The 17837-nt window shown below is 38.8% G+C and overlaps 1 protein-coding gene across 23 annotated transcripts in view; it reads right to left on the reverse strand.

The window, feature by feature from the left end:
* The window catches only part of dock3 (dedicator of cytokinesis 3), a 939092-nt gene that overhangs the window by 107380 nt on the left and 813875 nt on the right, over nt 1-17837 (reverse strand). For all 23 annotated transcript variants that reach the window (XM_069936839.1, XM_069936837.1, XM_069936835.1 and 20 more), the window contains 2 exons: nt 2825-2885; nt 44-137 (listed from right to left, as the gene is read on the reverse strand). In XM_069936839.1, coding sequence (XP_069792940.1) covers nt 44-137; nt 2825-2885 — 155 coding nt within the window. The remainder of the gene's footprint in view (nt 1-43; nt 138-2824; nt 2886-17837) is intronic.

Here is a 17837-nt window from a genome sequence, read left to right on the forward strand (position 1 = left end):
GAAATTTTTCTATGCAACTTGCCACGAGCTTTCTGACACTTACCAGTGTAATTATCAACCTGTAGATGCATGTCACATAGTTTATGGATATAACGAATATACATCTCTTCCTTGTTAATCTCTGATTTGTAAAAGTTCTGAAATAAACATAAACTTCTGTAAACATTTAAGAATCAGAGTTGGAAATATGCTATTCAAAAGGTCATCTTAATTGAGAGTCCACTTACCTTTCATAGAACATAGAACACTACAGTTCAGTACAGGCCCTTCAGCTCTCATGCCAATCCTTCCAAGAGAAAACTAAACCCTTCCTACCTTGTAACCCTCTATTTTTCTTACATCTATGTGCCATGTCTCCCTTAAACTTTCCTCCCTTCAGTATTAATAACTGTCTATGATCCTTTGGATCTCTAACAATGTTGCCATGAAAATCTTCAACACTGTTATATCCATCTTGGGAGTGTAGGATAGGACTGTGTATGTGATAGGTTTAGCTGGAATGTATCCCAAATGCTTGATGGGATGTTGTATTCTGGATAAAAGCCATATTTGACCTCATGGAGTGTTTGATGCCACTATGAAGAGGGAGTTGTCTTCTGTACTGTACCAACTTACTCGTGACAGTTTAAGGTACGTCACTTTAATATCTTGTTATATCAGACTTAGCAGGAAAATACTGAAGACATACCAGAGACTACAGATGCTGGAATCTGGAGCAAAATCTGCTGAAGGAAATCAGCAGGTTGAGCAACATCAATGGAAGAAAAAGAATGGTCAGTGTTTTTTAGTTGGAACCCTTCATCAAGACTGAGAGGACAGAGGGGAGATTGTCAGTATAATGATGACAGGGTGTGAGGGATTGGACAGAAGCCAGTAGGGGAATGGTGAACAGGAGGGGTAAAGAATGATGGGCAGATGGGGAGGTGATAGAACAAGAGAGGCAAGAGTAAAACAGGGGGTCATGTGGAGAAAGATGAATCATACAGACTGGAGTTGGAGATAGCTGGAGTGGGGTGGTAAATGGAGACAAAAGTGACTGCTGCTGGAAGATGATGTAGAGAAGAGGATAATGAAGATATTATTAGAGTGGCAAAGGTCAAATTGGACCAGATAGAACCGGAAGGGGGTGGGGGGAGGGAAATCCTGTAGGTGAAATGTGGGTGGAAGTGAACAGAACCAGAAGGGGTTTGGGGAGGAGAATGGATAGAGAACTGGGAGGGAATATGTAGGAAAGGAAACAAAAATGAGGCAGAAGAGGGGGAAGAACAGAGTGTAACTCAGAAGAGAGAGGGGACACATGCACAGCTGCCTGGTGCCTTCAACAACTCCACAAGTGGATCACAACTGCCACCTACTTGGTCGAGATCAGATGGCTGAACCCACTCTCAGATGGATTTCCTCTTCATGTCGGACCATCATGGTCTGAACCATTGACATCATGCTGGTGTTCTTCTCTGACCGATGCCTCTTTCGCACCTCCTGTCATCAACAGGAGGACCAGAAGGCAGGTATGGAAATGTGGAAGCTGAATGTGAAGTTGCTGACCTCAGAGAACATAGAGGTACTAATGAAGGAACTAAATTTGGAGAATCATGAAACCCCTCTTTGATTCTCCAGTGAACTGGTGGGAAGTGACCAAGGAGAACATTAGGAAATTCTCTATCCTCAAAGTTATTTGGAGAGCAAGACAAAGGCTGAAGGAACCGAGCCAACTCTAGACTGACCTGCAGCAACTCCTCCTTCTGCAGTCAAGTGGGATAGATGTGAGAGAGGAACTCTGAGAGATGTTCATCTTGGTGTCCTCCAAGATCATCTTCCATTCCAGAGTTCGCATAGTGGAGCAGGATGATTCATGCTGCTTCCAAAAGGATCTCAGCTTCCAAAAGGATCACTGAGGGACATTTGTGATTCACAATCTTAAGAAGAGGATGGCTCAGTCACATCCTCGCAGATGGATATACAGATCCTTTTATGCTTCAGACAGAATGGCCTCTCAGAACTTCCTGTTCTCTGTCATGGAGGTCTCAGACATCAGCAAGCAGGAGAGTATGAACCAGCTAAATACCCTGGTGAAGCTGACACACTCCATTTTTTTTGATTGAGAAAAACTCCTGGAAATGATGGCTTACAGGCTGAGTTGTGCAGGGCTCTGAGGGACTGGATGGGTCAGGATTTGCAGAAAGTATACAATGCTACGCTCCTGGCTGGCAGCATGTCAGACTCTATGAGGAAGGGCATGATCTCCTTCATCTTCAAACAGAAGGAGGAGAAGGAGGGTATCAGGAATTGGGAGACCCATATCATTGTTAAACATTGTTGAACAAAATCCTGACCAAAGCCCTTGCCAATTGAGTCAGTGCGAGCCTATCGAAGATTTTTCTGCCCAGAAGAGTATAGGTTTGGTCTGGATGGTTCATAGTCTAAAGTCCTTTTGACACCAGGCATTGAGGATCTGAGACTGTGGGGAAGCTATTTAAAAAACAGAGGGGTGAGTAATGACAAAGTGCCACAGTGGTGGCAATGCTTCCAAATAGAAATGAATGTAACAATATACAGTGATGGAAATATATGGATGCAACAATAAGGATGGGAAGTGACTTTGAATAGTTTTCTTTCTGTAAATAATTTTTTTTGAATGTTCAATATTTATGCCATTCATTAAACTATAGATTGTCCAGCAGAACTTCATTTTGCATCTAACTCAGCATATCTGACCAAGAGTGCTTGTGGTTTACATCTGGTAGTGAAATTAGAACTATGTTCTTATATCTCTATTTAGTGAATAAAAAAGTCATCTTAAACAAAGAGAAATTTAATTGCTTACCAATAAATTAACAGTACAGCCTATCTTCTTATTTTCCGTGTCATCTCCTTTCATACAATCCCTATGGAGAAGAAAACAAACTCTGACTTTGGAATTCTATTCCCATGGATACAAAAGTAACATAGCATTTTATAGCATACATTAAAATGTATAGTGGATTATTGTCGAGGCAATACAGAGGTAACTTTTTGCATGGAGTCAGATCAAGGATTCAAGTATTAGTATATCCCCAAGTTTCACAAAGCAGCCTGGTCCCAAAAATCTGTTCTGTACTCCAATAGATTTGGATGTTTTGGGACATAGGCCAATTAGTATGGATGAGTGGGCTACAGTAAAAAATTTGCAGGTTTTAATAAAGCAAACTCTGACGTAGAGGAGACCTTTGGATGAGGATAGGGGAGGTTGGAACAAGGGGACATAAGTTAAGGGTCAGGGCACAAAACTTAAGAAAAAAATGTTAGAGGATGCTTCTTCATTCAGAGATTAGTGGCAGAATGGAATGATCTTCCAGAGGAGATAGTTGCAACAGGGTCCCTTCTGTCACTTAAGAGAAGGTTGGATGTGTACATGGATATGAGAGGGTTTGAGGGTTATGGGCAGAGAGTGGGAGGGGGGAGCTAGAGGAGTTGTTCAAGTGAACCGGTGCAGACTTGTAGGGCCAATATGGCCTGTTTCTGCTGCTGTAAAACTGTTATATGGTAATAGACCACCCCTGTAGATCCTCTACATCAGAGACTGGACGCAGACTGGGAGATTGCTTTGCTGAGCACCTTCGCTCTGTTTGACATCACAGCACATATCTCCCAGTAGCAACCTATTTTAATTCCCCACTCCATTTCCATGCCGACATTTCTATCCATGGTCTCATACAATGCCAGACTGAGGGCACCACAAATTGGAGGAACAAGATCTCAGATGCCATCTTGGTACCCTCCAACCCCATGAATATCATTTTCTCTGGTTTCTGTTAGCATTCTTGGGAAACAACCTGGTCCATCTTATTTTCCCACCCCCTCCCTCCCTTTCTTTTTGGAAATTTTACATAAAGGGGGGGTTAGAATATTAAGGAAATTAGAAGGGGACCATTATTTTATAGTAGTGGAATATATTATTAGATTAAGAAATGTCTAATTTGAATTTTGCAACTTTTAATGTCCAGGGTTTGAATAACCCAATTAAGCGTAAACGAGTTTTGGCTTATATAAGAAAAATGAAAGTTGATATTGCTTTTTTGCAAGAAACACATTTGACTGAAAAAGAACATTTGAAATTGAAGAGAGAGTGGGTTGGTCATGTATTTTCTTCTTCTTTTAATTCTAAAGCGAAGGGTGTAGCGTACCGTTTGAATTGGAATCGTTTGAAGGAAATCCTGGGAGGGTTTTGATGGTTAATTGTAAATTTTTTGCTGAATCGTGGACTTTGTTAAATATTTATGCACCTAATGTAGATGATGAATGGTTTATGTCGGAGGCTTTTTTATTGCTAAACCAGACCAATAATAATATTTTGGTTGGGGGAGATCTTAATTGTGTTTTGGATCCTTTATTGGTTAGATCTCCGAAAAGTACCAGGAAATCAAAGACGGCAACACAAATAGGAGCTTTGATGAAGGATTTGAATTTGGTTGATGTTTGGGGGAGAGCAAGCCCTACAAAGAAAGACTTTTCTTTTTATTCCTTTAGACATGATTCCTTTTTTAGAATAGATTTTTTTTTGGTTTCGGCACATCTGCAAGGTAGTGTATTACATGTTGAGTATAAAAGTCGGGTTATATCGGATCATTCTATGTTATTTTTTTCCTGTGTAGGTTCAGAAGTAGTACAATCGTCTAATAGATGGAGGTTTAATATAAAGCTATTGAAGAAACCGGAGTCTATTACTTTTGTTAAGGAGAGATTACTTTGTTTTTGGCTGAGAATGTCAATTCAGTACGTAGTAATTTTGTATTCTGGGATGCTCTGAAAGCATATTTACGAAGGCAAATTATTAGTTATACTACGAAAGTTAAAAAGCAATAAGCGGCGGAAAGCTTAATATTAGAGAAACAAATTGCTGAATTGGAAAAGGAATTTCATGCTACAGAAGACAAAAAACCTGTTTTAATGAAGTTGAAACTGCATTATAATACTTTACAAACATCAGTATGAGTGTCTACTTCATCGATCTAAGCAACATTATTATGAATTGGGTGAGCAAGCTCATAAGGTATTAGCATGGCAATTAAAAACAGAACAGACATCACGAACTATTAATGCTGTGAAAAAGAATTCATAGTTACCTCTCAACCTCAGGAAATTAATGATCAGTTTTATTCATTTTATTAAAAAATATATACTTTTGAGGGAAAGCAGGACGCTGGTTCTATCAAATCCTATTTATCTAAATTAAACTTACCTGTTTTAGGGGAGGATGAGGTTAAAGAATTGGAAGCTCCATTTACAGATTTTGAGATTAAAGAGGCTATACAAGAGATGCCAAATGGAAAGTCGCCAGGAGATAATGGATTTTCTGTTGAATTTTATAAAGTACTTTATGAAGATTTATCCTCTATATTTGGAGATGTGCTGAAGCAAGTAACAGAGCAGTTGTTACCGGAATCTTGTTCAAGTACTATAATTACTGTGATTCCTAAGAAAGATAGGGATCCATTGAAAGTATCTTCGTATAGACCTATTTCTTTATTAAATGTAGATTAGAAAATTATAGCAAAGGTGTTAGCAAATAGACTTGCCAAATATTTACCTCAGTTGATACATATAAATCAAACAGGTTTTTAATTAAAAATAGAAATGCATCTGATAATATTCTTAGATTGATAACATTAGTCAATGCATTTAGACAGCAACCCAACCATTGCGCTGGATTCGGAAAAAGCCTTTGATAGGGTCGAGTGGATTTTTTTTTTGTTTAAGGTGTTGCAGAAGTTTAATTTTGGCCCTTATTTTATAGGCTGGGTTAAAGCCTTATATATAAACCCAAATGCTAGGGTGGTGACAAATGGTCAAATTTCCTTATCATTTAACTTAACACGTTCGATTCGACAAGGTTGTCCATTGTCACCAGCCTTATTTGCATCGGCTATTGAACTGTTAGCTCAGACAATAAGACAGAATGATAAGATTAAAGGAATGAAAATTGTGGAGGATGAATATATTAATTTATTTGCGGACGATGTGCTGGTATATTTGACAGAACCGGAACAGTCTTTGAAATATATTCAAGATTGTTTGTTAAAATTTGGAGAGTTATCTAGATATAAAGTAAATTGGAATAAGAGTGAAATATTGCCAGTTGGGGATGGAGTTTATTCAGAATATAAAAGTATTATAAAATTGAAGTGGTCAGATAGAATTAATTATTTGGGAGTGGTAGTAAATGCAGACTACCAGTTTAAATTGAATTATCTCCCTTTATTAAAATGGATTTGATTAAATGTAAAGATTTGCTGTTAACATTAATTGGTCGAGTAAATTGTGTGAAAACGAATATTTTTCCTTGAATTCAATATTTGTTTCAGTCTATATCATGTTTAGTTTCAAAGGGTTTTTTTTAGGACCTGAATAGGGCAGTGCAGGAGTTTTTTATGGAAAGGAAAATTAGCCCGAGTAGCTTTACATAAACTTACATGGAAATATGCTTTAGGTGGATTGCAGTTACCTCACTTTCAAAATTATTATGATGCAGCTCAGTTGAAATTTGTTAGCAAATTTGTTAGCAAAGTTGAAATTGATGGATGTGGACCAACCTCCGAGTTGGGCAAATGTGTAAATGGCTTGTATATCTGAAGTTGAAATACATCCGTTTATATTTAAATGGAATGTGGATTTATTGCGGGAATTTGTTAAGGATATGGGTTAAAAGAAATAGGGTTTTAGGATCAAAGGGTAAATTACCAATTCAAACACCATTATATCATAACCAGCTTATTCCTTTTTCAATGTTTAATAATCATTTAAAGAGATGGAATTCTCAGGGCATAAAGATAATTCAGGACTATTTTGAAGAAAATAGTCAATTGAGGGAGAAATTTGATATATCTGTAAATTCTCTGTTTGTGTATTATCAACTCAGAGCTTTGATAAAAGATAATTATGGTAAAGAGATGAATTTACCCATGTTGACGAAATTTGAGTCTTTGATTTCTTCTGTACCTAAGAAATGTTATATTTCAGATATATACCATTTGTTACAGGATAGTATGGATAAACCAGAATGGGAAAAATCTAGGCTTAAATGGGAAAGTGATTTAACCTTTATTTTTCCAGAAGATAATTGGGAGGTTATCTGTTATGATAGTGTAACTAAAGTGACGAGTGTATGTTATGGAATGGTTAATTTTAATTTTTTACATCAGTTATATTACACTCCAGAGAAATTGAAAAATATGGATTTAGTCATTCAGATTCTTGTTTTAGATGTGAACTATGTACTGGAACTTTTTTTTACATGCTGTTTGGTTTTGTTTTAAAGTACAACCATTTTGGGAAGGAATTAGATTGGTTTTGGAAAAATTATTTAAGATTAAATTACCATTAGACCCATCTATCTTTTTGTTGGGATATATGGTTTCTTTGAAAGGACTAGGGCTGGATAAATTTCAAATTGCATTTGTACATCTAGTGTTATCTGTAGCACAAAAATGTGTAGCTAGTACTTGGAAGGATAATGTGGAGGTTAATATAACACGTTGGCATAATGAGGATAAATTGTATTATTATGGAAACAATTACATGTAATCTGGATGATAATTATTCGTATTTTGTTAAAATGTAGTCTTCTTATTTGGAGTATATGAATTTAGAAATACTTTGAAATATTCTTTATAATCACTGTATTATCTTTATATTTGGCTCCCCTTAAGGGGGCTGGCTGAAGGGGTGGGAGGGTGGGCGAGTTTTTTAAAAATATATACAAAAAATTGTTTCTTTTCTTGTTATGTTTGATTGTAAGTTGTCTAAATTCTTTTAAATAAAGTTTAAAAAAATCAAACAAAATGGGCATACAAATGAAAGCTTTTAAAAAAAATTATTTATAGTTTTACAGACTCGTATTTTACAAACATTATAGGGGAACAATCCTCCCTTTTTACAAGTTATTTTTTGTTGAGTCCTCTCATTTTCCCATCCCCCTCCCTTCCTAATTTTCTACCCTCCCTCCCCAATCCCACACCAACAAAGACAAGTAAATCAATTACTAAAAGTAACATTACAAAAGCAAAACAAAAGGGGAGGGAACGCTGGCCGGTCCTCCAAATTGTCTCCTCGTTCTCAGCATTTCAGGACTTGTGTGATTCTGTTATCCACATTTCCTATTCAGAAAGGCCTTGGGAAGGTTAATCACACCTGCGTTTCAATATGTCGCAAGTATGGCTGCCACACCTTAATGAATGTGTCGTGTCTCCCTTTTAAGTTATAAGTAATTTTCTCCAGGGGAACACAGCTCCACATTTTCATTTTCCATCGTGTTGTGCTTAGCTGAAAGTCTGATTTCCAAGTAATTGTTATGCATTTCCTGGCCACTGCCAAGTCAACTTTTACATATTGAATTTGGTTTTTGACAACCTTGGACTTACATCCATAATATCCCACAACAGGAACAGTGCTGGATCCTGTGGGTATTCCACTACAGTAATTTTTTTCCAAAATTTCCCCTAATTCTACCCAAAAAGGTCTCACCTTAGTGCATAGCCAGGTTGAATGCACAAAGGTTCCTGCCTCTACACCACATCTAAAACACAATTCTGAGATTTCTGGTTTTATCATATGTCATTTTTGCAGCGTAAGTAAGGTACAGCTGGTGCAAAAAATGGTATTTCACCAGCCTATATCTGGCATTAATAACTGCCGTTATGCTGTCCTGACAGAAGTCCGACTCGCATCGTTCAGGAATTGTTCCTATATCCGACTCCCATCTTTGCCTCGATTTATGGAGACCGTTTTGGGCTCTCATTTTGGAACAGGAAATACAAGCAGAGATGAATTTAAATGCGATTCCCCCTTCGAATTAGAGCCTCCATGTCACTACATGATGGCAGGATCATAGATGGGCCTAGTTTATCCCTCAAAAAGGATCTTAATTGAAGATAGCGAAGGACTTATTTGATAAATCAAGCTTGTTTTTTTAATTGCTCAAATGACATAAGCCTCCCTTTATCATAACAGTCCTCAATACACCTGATACCTTTCTGGCACTAGGTGTCCAGGATCTTGTTACCCATAGTCATAGGAATTAATTTATTCTGGTTAGGGGTGTTTTGGGGACAACTCTACTTTTAACACAATAATCTGATTTTTTTTTGCCACGTTTGACTTGTATGCTTTAGTATAAGGTTGTCTGCTTTTTGGATAATTAATTTAGTATCCTATTTGTATATAATTTCTCCTGCTATCTTCTCCTCTAGCATGTGTAGACTAATTTGTGTCCAGGAAGTGTCCCCCTCAAAGAATGAGGTGATAAACCTTGACTGGGCTGCCCAATAGCATTTTTTAAAGGCTATTCCTCCCAGATCATAATCCCAAGTCAATACCTCCATGGAGACTCTAGGTACTTTATTCTTCCAGAGAAACATCTGTTAAGTGTCTTAAAGAAACTCCAGGACAGTGGCATGGGCAAAGATTGAAAGAGGTATTGTAGCCTTGGCATCGCGTTCATTTTAATGTAGTTAACCCTGCCTATCAACATTATAGACAGGTGTGTCCATCTGTGCAGGTCCTCCTGAATCTTTCCAAGTCGGGGGAGGGGGGGGGTGGGGAGATAATTTAGTTTATAGGTTCCTGTCCACCTTGCTCACAAGATACTTAATCCCCTATTGTAGCCACTTAAACTTATTCTCTTGTTGATATTCCTCATAACCCCTTTTGTTGGTAGCCTTATTTCACTCTTAACATAATTGATTTTGTATCCCAAGATTTTACCATAGTCCTCCATTTTAGTCTGTAACCTGGTCAATGACCCTACCAGTCTGTGAAATATATAAACACATCGTCTACAAATAAGTTAATTTTGTGTTCTTCCTGGCCCACTCTAAATACTTTGATGTCTGGATCCCGGCAAATGGCTTCCACTAAAGGTTCAATAGCCTATAAGAATAGAGCTGGGGAAAGGTGACAACCCTGTCTACTAGATCTGGTCAGTGGGAAGGCTGGAGATATATGCCCATTAGTGACAATTTTGGCCCTGGGTTTATGATATAATGCCTTGTCCCAACCCAAATTTTTCCAGCACTTTCACCAAGAATCCCACTCCAGTCTATCAAAGGCTTTCTCCGTGTCTAATGACACTGTACTTGTATTCACCCTTGATGGCGCCAAATGTATTATATTAAGTAGTCTACTTATATTATTTGCCAATTGCCTTCTCTGCACAAACCCCACCTAATCTTTGGTAAATACTGAGCCAATCTATTTGCTAGAGTTTTGGCTATTATTTTATAATCTGTGTTCAAAAGTGAGATTGCTCTATAGGAGGATGGTTTTAGTGGATTCTTATCCTTTTTAGGAATTACCATAATTATTGCCATTGAAAAAGACTCCAGGAGAGTTTGACTCTTAGCTGCCTGTTCCACCACATCCATGAACAGGTCCTTGAATTCTATGTAGTACTTGGGATGGAAGCCATCCTCCCTTGGAGATCTGTTAGTTTGCAGTGAGCTCAATGCTTTTACTATTTCTTCCTTGGAAAAGGGAGTGTCTAGTCCTTCCTACTCTTGGGCTCTAAATTTGACAATTCCAAATTGGACAGGAATTCCATTTTGTCAAAATCTCCTATTGACTCAGATTTGTACAATTGCATATAAAACTGCCTAAATACTTCATTTATTTGTTTTGGTTTATAAGAAATTCTGTCTGCCTTGTCTGGATTGCATTAATTGTCCTTACAGTTTCGTCTGCCCCCAACTGTCAGGAGAGTACCTTATGGGCAACCTTTGTTTAGACCTTAGTATTATTTTTTCCATTTTGTATATTTGCATAGTGTTGTACTTGAGCTTTTTATTTATTAATGTTCTGTACTTCCTCTCAGAGCTTGATTTTTAGTGGTCCTTTTCCAATTGAGTTATCTCTTGTTCCAATTTATTTACGTCCCTTATTTATTTAAAAAAAAATACCTTTAGTATATCCAATTATTTGTCCTCTCAGATAAGCTTTTAATGTATTCCATTTGTTGGCAGTAGAGATACAGTTTGTCTCGGAAAATATTTCTATTTGAGCTCTAATATAATTATTTTTCTCAATAGCAATGGATTAAGGAGCCACCTATATGTCGTAGCTTGTTTATATGGCATAATAATAAAGTCAAAGGTGAATGATCTGATATAGCCTTGCCGTGTACTCAGTTTCTACAATTCCGCCCTCTAGTTGGGCTGAGGCAAGAAACAGGTCAATTCTGGTTTAAGAATCATGCTGTTTTCAGTAGAAGGCATAGTCCCTCTCCTTTGGATGCCATCGTTTCTAAGAGTCTTTCACGAGGGCTAAGGTTGTTTTTGTTGCCCTGGCTCTTGTCACTTTCTTGGCTGCTTATCCATTACTGGATCCAGGCAGAAATTAAAATCCCTTCCAATGCGGACATTTTCTCACCCTTGTGCCAATTGCAAAAAGACATTTTGTATATATTTTTCATTGACAAAATTGGGGGTGTATATATTCATTGAGATCTAGGATTTGGAATATATTTGACAGTGTACCATTACAAATCTTCCTGTTGTGTCCATGACCGTGTCTTCCACCTTTATTGGGACATTTTTCCTTATTAAAATAGCTACTCCCCTGGCTTTGGAGCTAAAGGAGGATGTTATCACTTGTCCACCCAACCCCTTTTAAGTTTTTGATGTTTGCCACTCGTAAGGTGGGTCTCATGTAAAAAGGCCACATCGTCCTGCATTCTTTTATCATGCACCAAGATTCCTGTTGGAAAAGACACCATCACGTGCATGTGATGACGTGGGGAACTGATTTATATATACATGCCTGTACTGCTCTATTTTAGTATGTAGCTTAGTAAAGTGATGAATCAACCTGCTATCTGTCTGTGGATGTTGTTTATTACTATGGGGGCCCCAAACATAACAGTGGTGATGAGGAAGTCAAGAACTCACACAACCATTCATCAACTCTGAGGAAAGAAGAGCCCTATTACAACTAGTGAAAACAGACAACTGTGACATTTACGAATTGGCTGGAACTGCATCTGCGACTCACTTCAGTGAATTCAATGAGGAAACAGACACCTGGGAAGGGTATGTTGAACGTTTTGATCAACTTTGTCTTGTGCATGATATAACTAAGAATCCACTGTTAAATAGACAACGAGCACTGTTTCTACCCAGATGGGGGGAAAGACATATGAATTGGTAAGATCATTAACAATTCCAGATATGCCTGTGACCAAGACATATACACAGATCTGTCAAGCTATTGGGCAATACCTTAACCCCCCCGATCACTAGAAATGACAAGAAAGACACAAATTTTACCACCGTAAGCAAATGCCGGGGGAGTCAGTCTCAGTTTTTCTGGCTGTATTGAATAAACTGTCTAACACTGCATTTGAGCAATTCAGAAACAGTGCCTTAAGAGACCAATTAGTAATGGGTTTAGCTAACCAAGCTACCAAATAAAAACTAATTGGAACATGAAGTCTGACACTAGAATTGGCTATAGGCATTGCTGCTGTTGCCGAAACAGCAGCAAACAATGCAAATGTCTGACAGAGAGACTCGATTGTTATCAATAAATCTTCGTGCCAAGATTTTTCCCACCGTGAACCTTCCCATCTAGAATGCTTTCATTGCGGGAAGACAAATCACAGCCCAGATGCCTGCTATTTTAAAAAAGCCAAATGCCACAAGTGCAATGAAAAAGAATACATAAAAACAAAATGCCCAATGAATAAACTGAAGAAATATTATATGCAAAGCTCCAGGAAAATACAATTTACAGAAGGAAAGGGAAAAAGCTCAGACACTGAAACCATGGATACCAATGATTCTGAGGAAGAACTAGATGAGAGTAAACAAGTTATACAAGTCATCCACATCCAAGCACTGGGCAAAAGGAGCTGAATTTCTACAACCATATCCAGATTATCAACAAACCAATACATATGGAACTGGATACGGGAGGAGCAGTTTCCCTGATGACGAAAACAATGAAGGAGCGCCTACTACCACAAGCAAAAATGCTAAAAACAGACATAGTTTTAAAAACCGTTATCATTAAGTACAAAGAACAGACTAACCTGTTGCCTCTCTATATCATGAACATCGAGGGGTCAGCATTGCTTGGTTGCAATTAGTTAAGCAACCTTCAGCTGGATTGGCAAGAAATAGAGAAAATAATCAGCCAAATAATCATCCATTTGCAGTGGATGCATCACCTGTGGGACTGGGGGTCGTACTGTCACAGAAAACGGAAAAAGGAGAGCAACCAGTGGCATATGCCTCCATGGAAATGACTTGTGAGCGGAACTATGCTCAAAGAAAAACAGAACGAACACCCCCAGCAAACCAAAGACCCCGACTGGGTCAAATTTTGAAACATTATGGAACAGTATTTGAAAAGGGTTTGGGAAAAATACAGGGGGTACAAGCCAAGTTAGACGTAAAACCTGAAATAGAACCCAAGTTTTGGAAACCCAGAGCCACACCTTTCACAATATAAGAAAAAATCGAATGTGAACTCAATAGACTGAAAGAAGAAGTAATATTAGAAAAAATCCAGTACACCGTCTGGGCCACCCCAATTGTGCCAGAGTGCAAACAGAGAAATATGTATCTGCAGTGATTACAAAATGACTATCAATCAAGCATTGCAAATTCTGGAACATCCTATTCCAAAAGCCGAACTATTCCAAACATTAAATGGAGGACAAAAGTTCACAAAACTGGATCTGTAACAAGCCTACCAACAGGTGGAGCTAGATTACGACTCCTGGAAATATGCAGCCATAAACACACATTTAGGGTTATTTACTCACATGCCATACGGAATATCAGCAGCACCAGCCGTATTCCAAGCAATTATGGACAAGTTGCTACACGGACTCATAGTGGGCTGCTACCTGGACGACATCATTATTACCTGCAAGGACGACGCAGAACACCTAACTGCCCTAGATATTGTTCTGAAACAACTACAACAAACAAACGTTCGACTATGACAAGTGTGTATTTAGGATTCATCATCAATCAAGAAGGGGTACAATTGGACAACAAAGATATGGAAGCAATACTAAGAGCTCCTTACCCAACCAACAAAATGGAACTACAATCATTTTTGGATCTGGTCAACCATTATTGCTGACACATTCCAAACATGCCTATGTTATGTAATCCCTAAATGAACTGCTAAAAAAAAATCAAAAATGGTACTGAAATGCAAAATCCAAACAAGCTGTTGATGAAAACATTTCAACAAGCAGTAACCATGTCTTAATCCATTTCAATCCTGACAAAGAACTAACATTTGCAGTGGATGTATCACCTGTGGGACTGGGGGTCGTACTGTCACAGAAAATGGAAAAAGGAGAGCAACCAGTGGCATGTGCCTTCATGGAAATGGCTTGTGAGCGGAACTATGCTCAATTGGAAAGGGAAGGGCTAGCCATCACCAATACCCGAGCGGATGAGAGTTTACACTGGTTATGGACAACAAACCACTGAGTCTAATATTGGGATCAAAAAAAGGAATACCAATAGTATCAACAGACCGAATTCAAAGGTGGGCAATGTTATTGGCAGCGTACGATTTTGATTTAAAACATAAACAAAATTACCACACAGATGACCTCTCCTGGTTAACACTCCCAGATATGGAGCAGAACGAAGCAATCGTTAAATGGATATCAGAAGCAAAAGAAATAAGTCAAAGCCAACTGAATCAACTTGCCATCACAGCAAAAGGGATCAGTAAGGAAACCCTGAAAGAAGTGATATTGTCCAGAGAATTCTATTTCACAAACAATGGCTGGCCATTGTCAATGGAAATGAGACCCTATTATACCAGATGCGGTGAACTACTGATCGAAGAAGGATGCTACTAAGGGGAACCAGGACTGTCATACCAAAGAAGTGGCAGCAAGATGTCCTGGCTAAACTACACAATAACCATTCAGGGATAGTGCGGATGAAAGCACTAGCCAGGATGCAAGTCTGGTGGCCTTCCATAGGGGAAGATATTGAGCACACGGTCAGAAGATGTAACATGTGCCAGGAAGCACAACCCAAAACACCTCAGGGCGAAGCAAATCCACGGAAATGGCCATCACAACCGTGGCATCGGATCCGTATAGACTTTGCAGGACCATTCATGGGAGAGAATTTCCTGATAGTAGTTGACGCACACTCCAAATGGCCAATTGTAATCCGCATGAAGAAAATGACTGCAGATCAGACCATTGAAAATCTCAGAGGAGTTTTGCATCATGTGGATTACCCATTGAACTTGTTTCCGACAACAGCCCGCAATTGGTATCGGCAGAATTTAAAGCTTTCATGCGTAATAACAACATATCATCAAAGTACAAACTGAGAAGCAGAACAATTCATATAAACTTTCAAGAAAGCAATGAAGATGAAATGAAATTCAGATTATTTTCCAATAAAATAGTTGATTTCATGCTGAATTACCAAAATACACCACACTCAACCACCAAAAGAACATCTGCAGAACTGATGTTTGGGAGAAATTTAAGGACCAGGCTGTCGGCAATATGCCCAAACATCAGCTTCAGATTATAACAAACAACTTCTGCTAACAAAGATAGAATTGGGTGAACCAGTTTTGTGCAAGACTACCACGTCAACAGAGCTCCATTGGTACAGGGAGTAGTAGGAAAAAGCACATTGACCAACTAAGACCAGTGGAAGATGCAATGACACCCGAAGCCGGGGCAAAAGGTGTGCAAAGTGAAAAGCCTACCCAACTACCAGTAGAAGCGTCTCGACCACATGCCGATGTGCATGGAGAGGTATCGAATTTACCAACTGAAGAAATACCATCAAGAGGGGCACATAAAACCAGAGACCAGGCAAGCAGCCCTCTGGATTTTCATACCCAACGTCAAAAAAACTGTCACGATCATGTTCTCCACTGCCCAGTTATATCCTAACCGATGAACCTGAACAGGTCATGCCTAGAGCTCCTTTATAACAAGGAGTTCTGTCGAATGCCATCCCACTCCGTAGATCCAAACGAAACACACACCCACCAAAATGATTCAAAGACTATGTGTGTTTGGTGGTGGAGGGGGAAGGGTGTTGGATATGACACCATCGTGTGTATGAGCTGATGTGGGGAACTGATTTATATATTCATGCCTGTACTACTCCATTTTAGTATGTAGTTTAGTAAAGTGATGAATCAACCCGCTATCTGTCTGTGGATGTCATTTATTACTATAGAGGCCCCAAATATAACAACTCCTGTCCTCTTCCCTGTTCCCTTTAAGCCATTAACATTAAAGCTTAAAAATTTAATTGTTTCATCCATTGCCCCAGTGCTCTTTTCCCTGATTCCTTCCCTTTACCTCTCTCTCAAAACATTTACCTTTCACACAGACCATGGTGCTCTTCCTTTTAGTTCTGCCGGTCACGCATAAAATAAATTCTGGGAAACTAAAACAGAAAATAAAAAAAACCAAACAAGTGAGATATAACCCTTACATCTTTGCCCCCCCAAACCCAGTCTTCCCTTCCCTCTTGGTGCCAACTCTAAACCTCTTGGTGCTGCCACCCTTCTCATCCTGGAGTGTGCACATTGCACCCATCTCAACTCACCACCTTCTCAGTTGCTCTGGAGTTCATAACAAATATTTTCTCACTTTTAAAAATTTTAACATTTTTTTGATAAACAAAGTGTTGTATTTGCTTCTATTGTATTCACATTATTTAAAGCCAATTATTTAAAAGGTCTTTAAATACAAACCTTTCTTTCCCCATCTCCCTTAGGGGTATTTTGGGGCAGAGGGCAAGATTTTTATATATTTTAATGCCTCTTTGACCTCAGTAAAGAATTTCCTTCCTCCTGCATATAGAAATATTTTCAGGGTTGCCAGGTACAGAAAAATAGATCCAATTCCTTTATTTCTTAATATTTTCTTAACTGGATCAAACTCTACTTTTTTTTTAAAAAAGCTCCAAAGTAAAAAATGATTTGACCCCTTTCATATTCTGCAGGACCACCTTTATCTCTTGCCCCCAAAGCCGCCTCTCATAATGTTTTTTTTTCCTCTGTCCCAGGCCTGGCTTTGGAAGGGGAGAGCAACGAGCCCTTTCTACTTGAAGATCCCCACCTATTCTTTCTCTCCCCAATATCTTCGGGATCCATTCTCTAAAGAACACTATCGGATCGCTTCCTTCTGCTTCCTCTTTTACCCCAACTATTTTTATATTATTTCTTTTACTTAGATTTTCAAGCATATCTAATTTTTCCCATATTTTGTCCCTGTCACTTTCCAATCTTTCCATGGTATCTTCCATCCTTTCGACCCTTCCTTCTACTCTATCACCCTTTCTGATAATTCTCCCATAGCTTTCCTGACTTCCCCCAGAATATTTTTATTCTGTTTTCTGATGCTTCTACTATAATCTCCATCATTTCTTTGATATTTTTCATAAAGGGGTCCAGTCCCTATTTTTATCTTTGTCCTTATTTCTTCTCCTGTCTGTCTGTAAAGTCAGGCTGTCAATTTTATTTGCACTACTTCCCATGCTGCTGCCACCTGACCCCCTCAACATTGGATCAGAGCCATCCTCACCACCACTGCGATATCGCTGCTGTGCCTGGAATTCGCCCCATTCCACCAGTAAGGGCATGCTTGCGGTGCTACTTGCACCTCTTCTTCCTTCTCTCTTTTAGCATTGGGTCTTGAACCCTCGCGCCTCCCTTCATTTCTCTGCTGTTTCCTGTACCAGTGCTGTCTTTGGCCTACTTTCCGCTTCGCATGAAGGACTCGCCTTGTAACATTGGCATCATCTCCAGACCTGTCAGCATGCTTGGTTCAGCCTCCTTGGGATCTT

The sequence above is a fragment of the Narcine bancroftii genome, chromosome 5 (genome assembly GCF_036971445.1).
Source record: "Narcine bancroftii isolate sNarBan1 chromosome 5, sNarBan1.hap1, whole genome shotgun sequence".
Taxonomy (NCBI): domain Eukaryota; kingdom Metazoa; phylum Chordata; class Chondrichthyes; order Torpediniformes; family Narcinidae; genus Narcine; species Narcine bancroftii.